Below are 11,708 nucleotides of genomic sequence, written 5' to 3'. Positions count from 1 at the left end.
TCCAGGTTTATCGTGACAGACTATGAAAACATTCGTGGACTTTTCAAGACGTTTTTCTGGTTTCTTTTTTAGGTTTGGATGTTTGATCCATCTGGATTGCATTTCGGTGTTAAGGACGGAGGGAGCCAACTTCTATTTTTCCGAATGGCCGGTCAGTGGTACCAACGCCGCTGGACTGGAAAACCTTCCCGGGTTTGAAGCCCTCCACCCTCACCTTCCACCCGGCTCCGCGTCGCCAGGTGCAGGAGGACCCCCGCCTGGCCCTGCCCACTGCGGTCGCCGGCTCCGCCCACCCCCGTCGACCCCCGCGGGTCCCGCCCCTAGCTCCGCTTCCACATTCCATGGCTCCGCCCAAGCCAGTTTCTGCCCTTTATAGCCCCGCCCCCACATCACTGGACCCGCCCCCACGCCCCGCCTCCGAGCTCTCCAGCCCCGCCCCACCCAGCCCTGGCCTTCCCTCTCCCCGGCCCCGCCCCTAGCCCCGCCCCCTCCGCGCTTCTCGGCCCCGCCCCAACGCCGGCGCTCTTCCGGGTCGTCCCCGGGCGGCTCTAGGCGCTCCTCGAGTCATTTAAGTAAAAGACGTGTCCTCTGGTGCTAATGGCATGGAGGAGGGGCGTTGCGCGCGCGGAACTCGTTGGGAGCCTGGGGGCCTACACAGCGCTTCTAGGGGCCTAAGTTGCCTGCGGCTGGACCGGCTCGCACGAGACCGCTAGGTGCCGCTTCCCCTTCCAGCCAGCCTCCGCCGCCTTCCTTACGACTTCCGCGTGCCTTCTTTCCGGCGCCCGCCCGCGGCCAGAGCCAGGATGCTTCCGAAGCGGCGGCGAGCGTGGGTCGGGTCCCCTGGCGGTCCTGTCCCCTCCACGGCGCGCTTCCCCGGCATTGCCATCTACCTGGCCGAGCCGCGCATGGGTCGCAGCCGCCGGGCCTTCCTCACGCGCCTGGCCCTCTCCAAGGGCTTCCGGGTCCTGGATGCCTACAGGTGCGCGGTCGTGGACGAGATTGTGGCCCAGAGCAGCACCTGCCCGAGGGCTCCTGCCCGGGGCGCCTTCGGGGACGCTGACCCGGGTATTCCTCGGGGGCCCAGCTTCTGGAGGCTCCTGCTTTGGGATGCCTGGGGGATGGCACCTGCCCGGGGCGCCTTAGTGGGGGGCGTCGCAGGAGGAGCGCGGGGAGGGTGTGACGCTTACAGCGGACAGTGTCGCCTGTGTGGGTATTGCCATACTGTCGCGCCCAGAGGACACTGCTGCGTGGTGTGAGGGCCTAAGCACAAATTGCTAGTGCTCAGAACTTTGCACGTGACCAGTCACTTTCACAAAAGGTGTTTCTTTACAGCTGAGGATATTGAGATCTAAAACGACTCACCTGGCAGCTGACCCCCCAGGGCAGAGGGGCACCTGAGGTTTTTGGATTCCAAGTTAACCCTGGAACTTCATGCTCACGTGGCTTTTCTCTCAATATCCTCTTCTATGAAAAGGTGCTGTAGTTAGGGCCAGGAGTGTTCTGTAGGACAAGAAGAGAACGTCTACCAGAGAGAGGCCTTGTAAAGAGCCATAGGGGTGCGTGGGGTTAAGGGTATCAGTGGCTAACAGCCTTCTGCTCTACGTGAGTTCATCTTGCCCCCTTAGCCAAAGTGACGTCACTCCTCGGGGCTGAGAAAGTGACTTGAGGGAGGTCCAAGAGCAGCGATAATGACAGGCTGAGATTAAAGAACTGCGGTTCCCATAGGTTTGAAGTGGAAAGATCCAGTCCTCCTGCAGCTTTTTTTTTTTTAAGTGAATTAACCATTTTCAGTGGTTAGACCCACTCTGGAGGCGTGTTTAATGTACTGGATGCTAAGACCTTTTGCTTATTAGCTTGTCTAATCTTTGTAACAACCCTACCCAGTGGATATGTTGTTATCTTCTTTAAAGAGGAGGAAATCAGGGCAGGGAAAAGGGATGTGCTCAGGGGCATGCAGCATGTATGTGGCAGAGCTGGGGTTCAAACCCCAGCAGTCTGGGTCCCAAGCACTTAGATGGAGACCCACTGGTCCTGCCCACTAGAGAAGAACTTTCTCAGGGGTCAGAGGAGAGGCAGACAGACGAGTGGACACGACCCTGGACTGGGCTTACAGTCACAGGTGGAGCAGACAGGCACGGCTCTGTGGGGTCCTGGAGCGCCAGAGGGGTTCACGTGCCAGAAGAGGTTCTCTGAGAACGTGACATTTGAGGAATGAGTGGGTGCGCACCAGGCAGAGGGGAGAGGGGCAAAGGCCAGGAGGTGTAGAGCGAAGCAGGAAGGACCTCTGGGCATCACCCCCTCCCCTCTCTCTGCCCAGCTCTGAGGTGACACATGTGGTGATGGAACAGACCTCAGCGGAGGAGGCCAGCACCTGGAAGGAGCACAGGGCGGTGGCAGGCTCTCCGCAGGGCCGCACCAGCCCAGTGCTGCTGGACATAAGCTGGTTCACGGAAAGCATGGCAGCTGGGGAGCCCGTGCCTGTGGAGCCCCGGCACTGCCTGGAGGTGAGCTGGGGGGAGGGCCACAGGGGCAGGCCTCGCCCGGCGGGTCAGGTGAAGTGTCATCACCGGCTGCCGTTAGACGAAATGGGCAGGAGGGCTCAGCGCAGGCTACCGGGGACCCTGGGAGGCCAGGCCATCCTGGCTTCTGCTGTCACCTGGCATAAGCTCTTGGGATACACCTGTTTTTAGCATATTCAGGCCTTTCTTGCTCAAGTAGTGAGATGGTACCTCCTCGTGAGACAGCGGGACGCCGTCCTCAGGTGCTGTGTGTCTGTGGCTTCTGTCTGCCTTGGTGCTTCCTGGTGAGCAGAGCTGGGGTGAGGGGATGGACTCAGAGCCAGGCTCTCCATGTTCGAGCCCCACGTCCCTGTCTATGAGGTGGAGTGACCAGCACTCTGAGCCACGTGACAGAGAGGGCTGGGGAAGTGGAGCACAGGCTGCATGTGCAACGACAGGAAATGTCCTCCGTCCTCCGCGGGAGCTGCTACTCTGGCCTGAGGAGCCCTCCTCCGCCTGCTCTGCAGGGCAGGGCTGCTCTACACCTTCTGTCCTGGGAGCCGGCCCCGCAAGCCCCGCAGCCTCCAAGTGGCCTCTGTATTGCCCATCTGCAGGTGGCCGTGCCCGGGAAAGGGCTGCCAGGCTCAGTATGGATGCCACAGTATGCCTGCCAGCGCCCCACACCCCTCACACACCACAACAGCAGCCTCACGGTGAGCCCTGGGCTCCCAGCCTCCCTGGGATGGGTCCAGGCCTGTTCCTGTGAGCACTGCCACTCTGCCCTGCCCCAGCCTGGGGACGGGTGGTGGAAGGGAGGGTGGGGTGGGGTACCCTTCCCCTCACCCAGGCCCCCTCCTCGCAGGAGCCTCTGGAGATGCTGGCGGAGGCGGCTGGCTTTGAGGGCAGTGAAGGCCGCTTCCTCTCCTTCTACAGAGCAGCCTCGGTGCTCAAGGCCCTTCCGAGCCGGGTCACAGCCGTGAGCCAGCTGCAGGGGCTGCCCCACTTTGGAGAACATTCCTGCAGGGTCATCCAGGTAGGTGTTCACCACCCTTAGCAGGGTGGTTGAGGAGAGGAGGGAGTGCAGACGGTTGGTGGTTAAGTCCAGCCATGGAGATTTCCAGGCTGAGGCAGGTCACCCTCTGCTCAGATTCCTCATCTGTAAATTGGGGCCACACGATGTGGCTGAGAGGGACCGGACAGGACTGGTAGCTGGCACTGTTGGCATTGGCCCAGCTGTCCAGGACGGTAGAAGAGAACCCATGACTATAAGCACCACTTCTTAAAACACAAAGTATTTGGGGCACCTGGGGGGCTCAGTTGGTTAAGTGTCCGACTTTGGCTCAGGTCATGATCTCATGGTTCGTGGGCTCAACGAACTCTGTGCTGACAGCCCAGAGCCTGGAGCCTGCTTCAAATTCTGTGTCTCCCTCTCTCTCTGCCCCTCCCCTGCTAACATGTTTTCTCCCTCTCTCTCTCAAAAATAAACATTAAAAAAAATTTAAAACAACAACAACAAAGTAAGGACGCAAAATGTTAAAATATCTTTTTGTACACTTATCACTGAGAGAATATATTGTGACAAAAAGACTTTTGAATTCAGTTAAACTTTTAAAGGAAGTCTCATTGAATGCACCGCCTGTGTTTTGAAAAGCAGTGTTTGGGGCGCCTGGGTGGCTAAGTTGGTTGAGCGTCTGACTCTTGGTTTCAGCTCAGGTCATGACCTCATGGTTTGTGGGTTTGAGCCCTGCGGACAGTGCAGAGCCTGTTTGGGACCCTCTCTCTCTGACCCTCTCCTGCTCACACTGTCTCTCAAAATAAGTAAATAAACTTTAAAAAAAAAGAGAGAGAAAAGTGATGGTTTCCCTGTCCTGGGACTTGTAACTCATTTGAGAGCTGGCCTGTCCCTGGGCCGAGGGGCTTTGAGGCTAGGAGATTTGGTGGCTTCCTGGGCACAGTCTCTCCTCCAAGTCCCCCTGCATCCTGACTGGATGAAACTGCCCTGTGGAGTGTTGGGGTTCCACCTGCTGCCTGGGCCCCAGCTCTTGTCTCCAGTCAGGCTGACTGTTCTGCTTTGTTCCCCAGGAAGTGCTGGCACGGGGAGTATGTGAGGAGGTGGAGAGAATCCGATGCTCAGAGAGGTACCAGACCATGAAGGTACGTGTGGGGCAGACCCTGGTGGGCACATGGAGCCCGTGGCCCTCCCTCAGGTGACAGCACAGCTCCAGCCACGGACGGGAGGCCAGCAGGGGCACCCAGGGGTCAGAGAAGGTCTCACTGAGGAAGTGGCAGCTAAGTTGACACCTGATACGCACGAGGCAGCCAAACAGAGTGGGGCCTGGAGAAGCTTGTTTTTAGCACAGGGAATTTTCTAGATCACTCAGTACCATCTGCTCTGATTGGACCATCCGTGGGGTGTTCTCAAGCATGTTGTATGCTCTGGCATCTTAAACAGAGCAAACTGGACAAAATGTAACCACCTCCTGGGTGTCGCAGGGCCACTCACCCTTGCACGGTCTCCTCGTGTCCACAGTGCATCTTCCGCTGTTCCCATCTGACCTGTTGACACCTGTCGCATCAGCAACCTGTTGGGGGAGTGGGTCACGATGCTCCGGGAGGTGGCCCAGAATGTTGTGAGGGGCAGTGGGGGCTTCAGAGAGGGACCAGAGCCACATGTGACACACGGAAGGCCCCAGGTAGGCAGAGGACGGGAGTGTATGGGCCACATGGGAGTTAGTGGATGAGCACTGACGGAAGGCAGGGCCCTCACCTCTCCCTGGGCACCCAGAGGTCACCCAGGCCAGCAGAGAGGTGGGTTAACGATTAGAAGTTTGTAGTCATAAAGCAATAGGTTAGGTTGTTCTGAGCATTTTTTTCTGGCAGGACCCAGCTGGTGCTCTTGGTTCAGGGGATCAAGGGAAGAGTGGGCAGCATAGCCCAAGAAGGGCAGGGCTGCAGCCGTCCTGCAGGAAGCAGGGCCTAAGGATCCACTTGCTGCCGGGTACTTCCCCTATTCTGCACGCTGGCTGCTCTGCTGGTTGAGACCTGGCCTCAGAAGGTTCCCTTTCCATGGGTTACAGCCTCCACCACTGCCCAGGCCAGACCTTCTGTTTCAGTTCCAGAAATCCCCAGGGAGGGGATTGGCTGGCACAGGGCAGGTGCCCACCTCTGACTGACAAGCTGTGGTTGGGGAGGAAAGAGGTGATGGGCTGGGGCTGGGGTCCGGGCCGCCCTGTGTGGGAGCCCCGTGTGGCAGGCAGTCCCCGGCAGGAGGTGGGCTCCCATGTCTGTCTTCCAGCCCCAGGCTTGCATTTCCTCCAGCTCCTGCTACAACGACCCTCTGGTTGTTAACTGCCTGTTGTTTTGGTGTTTGCTGAGGAGCAGAACGAGGGGAGGCTCCGATTGCTCTTAGGTGGGAGCGGCCACTGGATGGGAGCTGTGAGCTGTCTGTGTGGGATGCTGGAATCACAGGCTGGAGCTGCGGGTTCTAGGGAGACCGAGGCCCTCTGGGGGAGGTACACACGGGGTCTCTTTGTGCTGTGCACCGTGAGGCTGGGCTGCATAGCTGGGCTCGGGGATTGGATCCTGTCTGTACTGTCACTGTGTGGCCTCGGGCAGCTTGCTCACACTTGAGAACTGTGAGTAGGGACGGCACCTGCCAGGCCACGGGGTGGGGCTCAGTGAGGCCCTAGTGAGACGCTGTGGCGGTGCTGGCCTGGGACAGCACCCCCTTCACAGACTGCTGCTGCTGTCTGCATCTTCTGAAAGGGCTCTGCTCCTGACCATGCTGCGCTCATGCCCCAAACAGCTTTTCACCGGGATCTTCGGGGTTGGGGTAAAGACTGCTGACCGGTGGTACCGAGAAGGGCTGCGGACCCTCGACAGCCTCCAAGAGCAGCCCCAGAGGCTGACCCAGCAGCAGAAAGCAGGTGAGCCCTGTGAGAAAGGACAGGACCCTGGGCTCCCACACCATGGCACCCTCAGCATGGACACAGGGCATGTGCGGATGACTGCCTGGATGGCAGGGAATGGGGTCAGTGCAAAGGGCCATGGTGGCAGGCAGGCCTCTCTGGTGGCCTCCCTGGGTCTCCACCCAGTGGAGTCTGGATCCACTGCAGCCCTTTTGCAGTGAACAGTGATGGTCACAGTAGCTGCTGTGACATTGAGGCCTCCTAGTGGAACTCGGATCTGGACCAGGCCCCTTACTACTTCTTACTGCTTCTCCTTTTTTTTTTTTTTTTTTTAAATTTAAATCCAAGTTAGTTAATATATAGTGTAATAATGATTTCAGGAATAGAATGTAGTGATTAATCACTTACTTATAACACCCAGTGCTCTTCCCTATAGGCACCCTCTCCTTAATGACCATCCCCTTCTAGCCCATCTACCACCTCCCCTCCAGCAACTCTCAGTTTGTTCTCTGTATTTAAAAGTCTCTTACTATTTGTCTCCTTCTCTGTTTTTATCTTACTTTCCCTTCCCTTCTCCTATGTTCATCTGTTGTGTTTCTCAAATTCAACCTATGAGTGAAATTGTGATATTTGTCTTTTTCTGACTTATTTCACTTAGCAAAATACACTCTAGTTCCATCCATGTTGTTGTAAATGGTAAGATCTCATTCTTTTTGATAGCTGAGTAATACTCCATCGTATATATAAATCACATCTTCTTTATCCATTCATCCATTGTTGGACATTCAGGCTCTTTCCATACTTTGGCTATTAAAAGTGCTGCTATAGGGGCGCCTGGGTGGCGCAGTCGGTTAAGCGTCCGACTTCAGCCAGGTCACGATCTCGCGGTCTGTGAGTTCGAGCCCCGCGTCAGGCTCTGGGCTGATGGCTCGGAGCCTGGAGCCTGTTTCCGATTCTGTGTCTCCCTCTCTCTCTGCCCCTCCCCCGTTCATGCTCTGTCTCTCTCTGTCCCAAAAATAAAAACAAAACAAAACAAAAAAAAAACAAAAAACAAATAAAAGTGCTGCTATAAACATTGGGGTGCGTGTGTCCCTTCAAAACCGCATTTTTGTATCCTTTGAATAAATTCCCAGTAGTGCACTTGCTGGGTTGTAGAGTAGTTCTATTTTTAATTATTTGAGGAACCTCCAAACTGTTTTCCAGAGTGGCTGCACCAGTTTGCATTCCCACCAACAATGCAAAAGAAATCCTCTTTCTCTGCATCTTCACCAACATCTGTTGTTGCCTGAGTTGTTAATGTTAGCCATTCTGACAGGTGTGAGGTGGTATCTCATTGTGGTTTTGATTTGTATTTCCTTGATGATGAGTGATGTTGAGCATCTTTTCATGTGTCTGTTGGCCATCTGGATGTCTTCTTTGGAAAAGTGTCTATTCATGTCTTTTGGCCATTTCTTCACTGGATTATTTGTTTTTTGGGTGTTGAATTTGATAAGTTCTTTATAGATTTTTGGATCCTAATCCTTTATCTGATATGTCATTTGCAAATATCTTCTCATATTCAATTGATTGCCTTTTAGTTTTGCTGACTGTTTCCTTTGCTGTGCAGAAGGCTTTTATCTTGATGAGGTCCCAATAGTTCATTTTTGCTTTTGTTTCCCTTGCCTCCGGAGACGTGTTGAATAAGAAGTTGCTGCAGCCGAGGTTAAAGAGGTTGCTGCCTGTTTTCTCCTGTAGGAATTTAATGGTTTCCTTTCTCACATTTATTCACCCATTTTGAGTTTATTTTTGTGTATGATGTAAGAAAGTGGTACAGCTTCATTCTTCTGCATGTTGCTGTCCCGTCTTCCCAACACCTTTTGCTGAAGAGACTGTTTTTCCATTGGGTATTCTTTCCTGCTTCATTGAAGATGAGTTGACCATAGAGAATGTCCATTTCTGGGTTCTCTATTCTGTTCCATTGATCTGAGTGTCTGTTTTTGTGGCAGTACCATACTGTCTTAATGACTACAGCTTTGTAATACAGCTCCGAGTCCGAGATTGTGATGCCTCCAGCTTTGGTTTTCTTTTTCAAAATTACTTTGGCTATTCAGGGTCTTTCTGGTTACATACAAATTTTAGGAATGTTTGTTCTAGCTGTGTGAAGAATGCTGGTGTTATTTTGATGGGGATTGCAGACCCCTTACTTCTGATTCCAGGAAAGGGAGGCTGTGTCTGTGCCCTGTGCACACCTTGCTAGCATGGGGCCCTGGCCCACTAGGTGATGGCATGGGGACTTGTGTGGCAGGAGAGGCTCAGTACAGGGCTTGCATGGGAGGTGGCACCATGTGGTGGAATGAACATGAACTTGAGAGTTTGTCAGGCTTGGGTTTGAGTCCTGTCTCTGCAGCTTACTAGGTAGGTGACCATGGCCCTGAGACTTAACTTCTCTGAGCCTTGGTGACATTCTCCACAAATCATGGGGCTCTGTGAGCTCCTCTTTGTGAGGCCAGTGGGGAGTAGGTGTTAATCAGTGTCTCTGTCCTCTCCATGTGGCCCGGGGTGGGGGCCCCATTCGAATTGTTCCGCAGCCCAGCACCCACCACTTCTTTGAACATCTTCCCTCGGGCTGAGGGTCGTGCGAGGGTTGCCTGGTCGGTCCACAGGAGGTGAGACCCATGGAGTCACGTGTCCAGTGGAACATTAAGTGATATCATCATTGACTGCACTCAGTCCCCTCTCCCCATGGTGCCGGAGAGATGGAACCGCCAGCAGCACTTAGCCCGGCCACATGCTGTTACTCCCCACTTAGACTTCTCATTGTGTAGAAAGGCCAGTGACACTCCCATGGAGGGGGGGGCGGGGAGATAGGACTACAGTGAGGGGTTCCTGAGTGGCAGAGCCACCTTCTTCACGTGTTTATCGCTTTCTGGGCCATTTTATGGATGGGAAAACCAAGGCATTCAAAGAGGTAGACTGCGTCGTGAGTGCACTTACATCAGCCTCCTGATGGGATGGAGAAAGTTCTGCAAGACGCTCCCATTGGGGAGAACTGGGCAGGGGGCTCAGGGGTTTCTGTCATTTCTTCCAACTACATGTGAATCTGCAGTTTCCTCTGAATAAAAGTTTACTATTTAAAAGGGAGGAGGGGACAGTGGAGAGCAAGACAGTGGGGTTGAGAAGGTCAGGAGAGCCGCACTGCCCACAGGACTCCGGCACTACCAGGACCTGAGTGTGCCGCTCCAGCGACCCCAAGTGGAGGCCCTGCAGCGGGTGGTGGAGGCAGCCGTGGGGCACATCCTTCCCGGGGCCACCGTCACGCTGGCTGGCGGCTTTCGGAGGTAAGGGGGTCTGACCTGCCCCTCCCACCCCAGTGAAGGCGCCTGAGGAGGGGGCCACAGAGGTGGGCCTTCCCGCACTAGTGGGACCGGGGACAACAGGAGGCCCACATATCCTGTGTTGGCCCGAACTCAGAGCAGGCCCCCTCAGGGGCAAGTTGCAGGGCCACGACGTGGATTTCCTCCTCACCCACCCCCAGGAGGGCCGGGAGGCAGGGCTGCTGTCCAGAGTGATGCACAGCCTGCAGAGTCAGGTGAGGAGCTGCCTGCTGCCTACCCTGGGGGCTCTGCCGGGACCCGGGCCCCCTCCCCCTCCCCCCCCCCCCCCCCCCCCCCGCCCGGCACCGCGAACCCCCGCCACACCTGCTCCTCCCCCAGGGCCTTGTCCTGTACCACCAGCACCACCACGGCCACTGTGCAGATGCCGCCTGCCCGCCCCGGCAGAACCACGCCATGGACGGCTTTGAGAGGACCTTCTGTATCTTCTGCCTGCCTTCACCCCCAGGGGCTGCTGTGGGGGGCGCCCGGAGGGCCGTGCGGGTGGACCTGGTGGTGGTCCCTGCCAGCCAGTTCCCCTACGCCCTGCTGGGCTGGACCGGCTCGAAGGTAGGGGGCTTGCTACTGGGGCTGGGCGGGGCCTCCCGTCAGGGGCCCCCATACAGCCTCGTTTTCTGCAGCATTTCCAGCGGGAGCTGCGCCGCTTCAGCCGGAAGGAGAGAGGGCTGTGGCTGAACAGCCATGGGCTGTTTGACCCCCAGCAGGTGTGTTGCTGGGAGGGAACGGCCTGGCCCCGCCCCCCCTCCCCACCCCCACTGGCACTAAGGCTCCGGCTCCTGTTGCAGAAGAAACATTTCCATGCGGCTTCGGAGAAAGACATCTTCAGACACCTGGGCCTGGAGTACCTTACCCCAGAGCAGAGAAATGCCTGACCCAGCCGCTGGCCCAGTCTGCTCTCTGGAGAGGCAGGCCCTGTGGATGACCTCGGCCGCTGGAGGTCTCCAGGGCAAAGATGCACTGTGGCCCCAAGTCCTCACCCCACACCAAGGCCCGGATATAATGAAATGAGCACACGTAACAAACCAAGCTCTGTTTTTTTTTGTGCTGCTGGCTGCCCAGGGGGCGTGGTGCTGATTCTGTGCAGAGGCCCATCCTGCTGGGTGTTGGTCGGGGGCAGGGCTGTGTGACCCTGGGTCAGTGAGGACCTGAAGGCACCTTCTCTGTGGGCTGGTTGTGGAACTTGAGGTGGCGGATGGCAAGTGCTTTGTGTGGTGGGGGTGGGGGGGTTGTCCACCTGCTGTGTGGCCAGCCACTGGGGAGGACAGGGCCCAGAGGTCGGAGCTGGGGGCAGGGGGAGAATTTCCAGGGCCCGTCTACCACCTTCCAGCCAGGCTTCCTGTCTCTGCCTCTGCTCTTCTAAGGTCTGTTCTCAGAAGGCCTTTGTCAGCAGGTCCTGTCGCACCCCTCGTTGCTCCAGGCGCACACTCGTGCTCAGCGATTCCAGAGCCTCACAGTGGCCCCCAGAGCCCTGGCCACCCCTGACCACTGGCCTCGTCTGCTCTCCCACTGCTTTGAGCCAGGTGCCTTCCTGCCCCGGTGCCCATGTGAACTGCCCCAGACACCCGCGAGGCCAGGGCAGGTCTCAGCCTTTCCTGGAGGGGCCTTGGCCATGCAGTGTTCTCTGCTCCTCAAATCCCCAGGCCTGTGCCTTTGCCACAGGACCTTCCACTAGAAGTCCTCTCCTGACTCAGGTCTCTGTCAGTTGAGGACTTTCCTGACCACTCGCTGCGTTAAAAAATATTTTTTTAAATAACATGCAGACAAATTGATTCTTTTTGGTGTCCCTGTGTACACCCATTCCCCTCCACCTTGCGAGCCCTGGAAATAAAACAGCCAGTTATTGTGCCAGCAAAACAGGTTTGTTTACTTGGGAATGACTGAGGGACAGTAACCTAGGACAAGTAACCTGATAAAACCAAAAGATGGGAACA

The 11,708-nt window shown here is 56.3% G+C and overlaps 1 protein-coding gene across 4 annotated transcripts; it reads left to right on the top strand.

Annotated features, from left to right (window-relative positions):
* Window positions 1-523: 523 nt before the first annotated feature.
* On the top strand, window positions 524-10,767 carry POLM (DNA polymerase mu). 4 transcript variants are annotated; one of them, XM_078442642.2, is made up of 11 exons: window positions 524-713; window positions 2,318-2,504; window positions 3,113-3,211; window positions 3,361-3,531; window positions 4,581-4,652; window positions 6,304-6,424; window positions 9,591-9,723; window positions 9,872-9,974; window positions 10,099-10,326; window positions 10,398-10,481; window positions 10,563-10,767. In XM_078442642.2, the coding sequence occupies exons 2-11, from the start codon at window positions 2,340-2,342 to the stop codon at window positions 10,647-10,649; spliced, it is 1,263 nt and encodes a 420-aa protein (XP_078298768.2). In that variant the 5' UTR covers window positions 524-713; window positions 2,318-2,339; the 3' UTR covers window positions 10,650-10,767. The 4 variants fall into 4 exon arrangements, with proteins under 4 accessions (XP_078298768.2, XP_060487979.3, XP_060487977.3 ...); XM_060631996.3 differs by having other exon boundaries at window positions 524-979; window positions 10,120-10,326; XM_060631994.3 differs by having other exon boundaries at window positions 524-979.
* The last annotated feature ends 941 nt before the right edge of the window (window positions 10,768-11,708 follow it).

This window comes from Panthera onca, chromosome A2 (assembly GCF_046562875.1).
Source record: "Panthera onca isolate mPanOnc1 chromosome A2, mPanOnc1 haplotype 2, whole genome shotgun sequence".
NCBI classification, from domain to species: Eukaryota; Metazoa; Chordata; class Mammalia; order Carnivora; family Felidae; genus Panthera; species Panthera onca.
The sequence above is the reverse complement of the archived record's forward strand: the minus strand, read 5'-3'. Positions and strand labels throughout refer to the sequence as shown.

Coding starts and splice junctions, on each gene's coding strand:
- POLM (XM_060631994.3), top strand. CDS start 804: ATGCTTCCGAAGCGGCGGCGAGCGTGGGTCGGGTCCCCTGGCGGTCCT. Junction 3,532..4,580: donor ATTCCTGCAGGGTCATCCAG/GTAGGTGTTCAC, acceptor TTTGTTCCCCAG/GAAGTGCTGGCACGGGGAGT. Junction 10,482..10,562: donor GGCTGTTTGACCCCCAGCAG/GTGTGTTGCTGG, acceptor CTCCTGTTGCAG/AAGAAACATTTCCATGCGGC.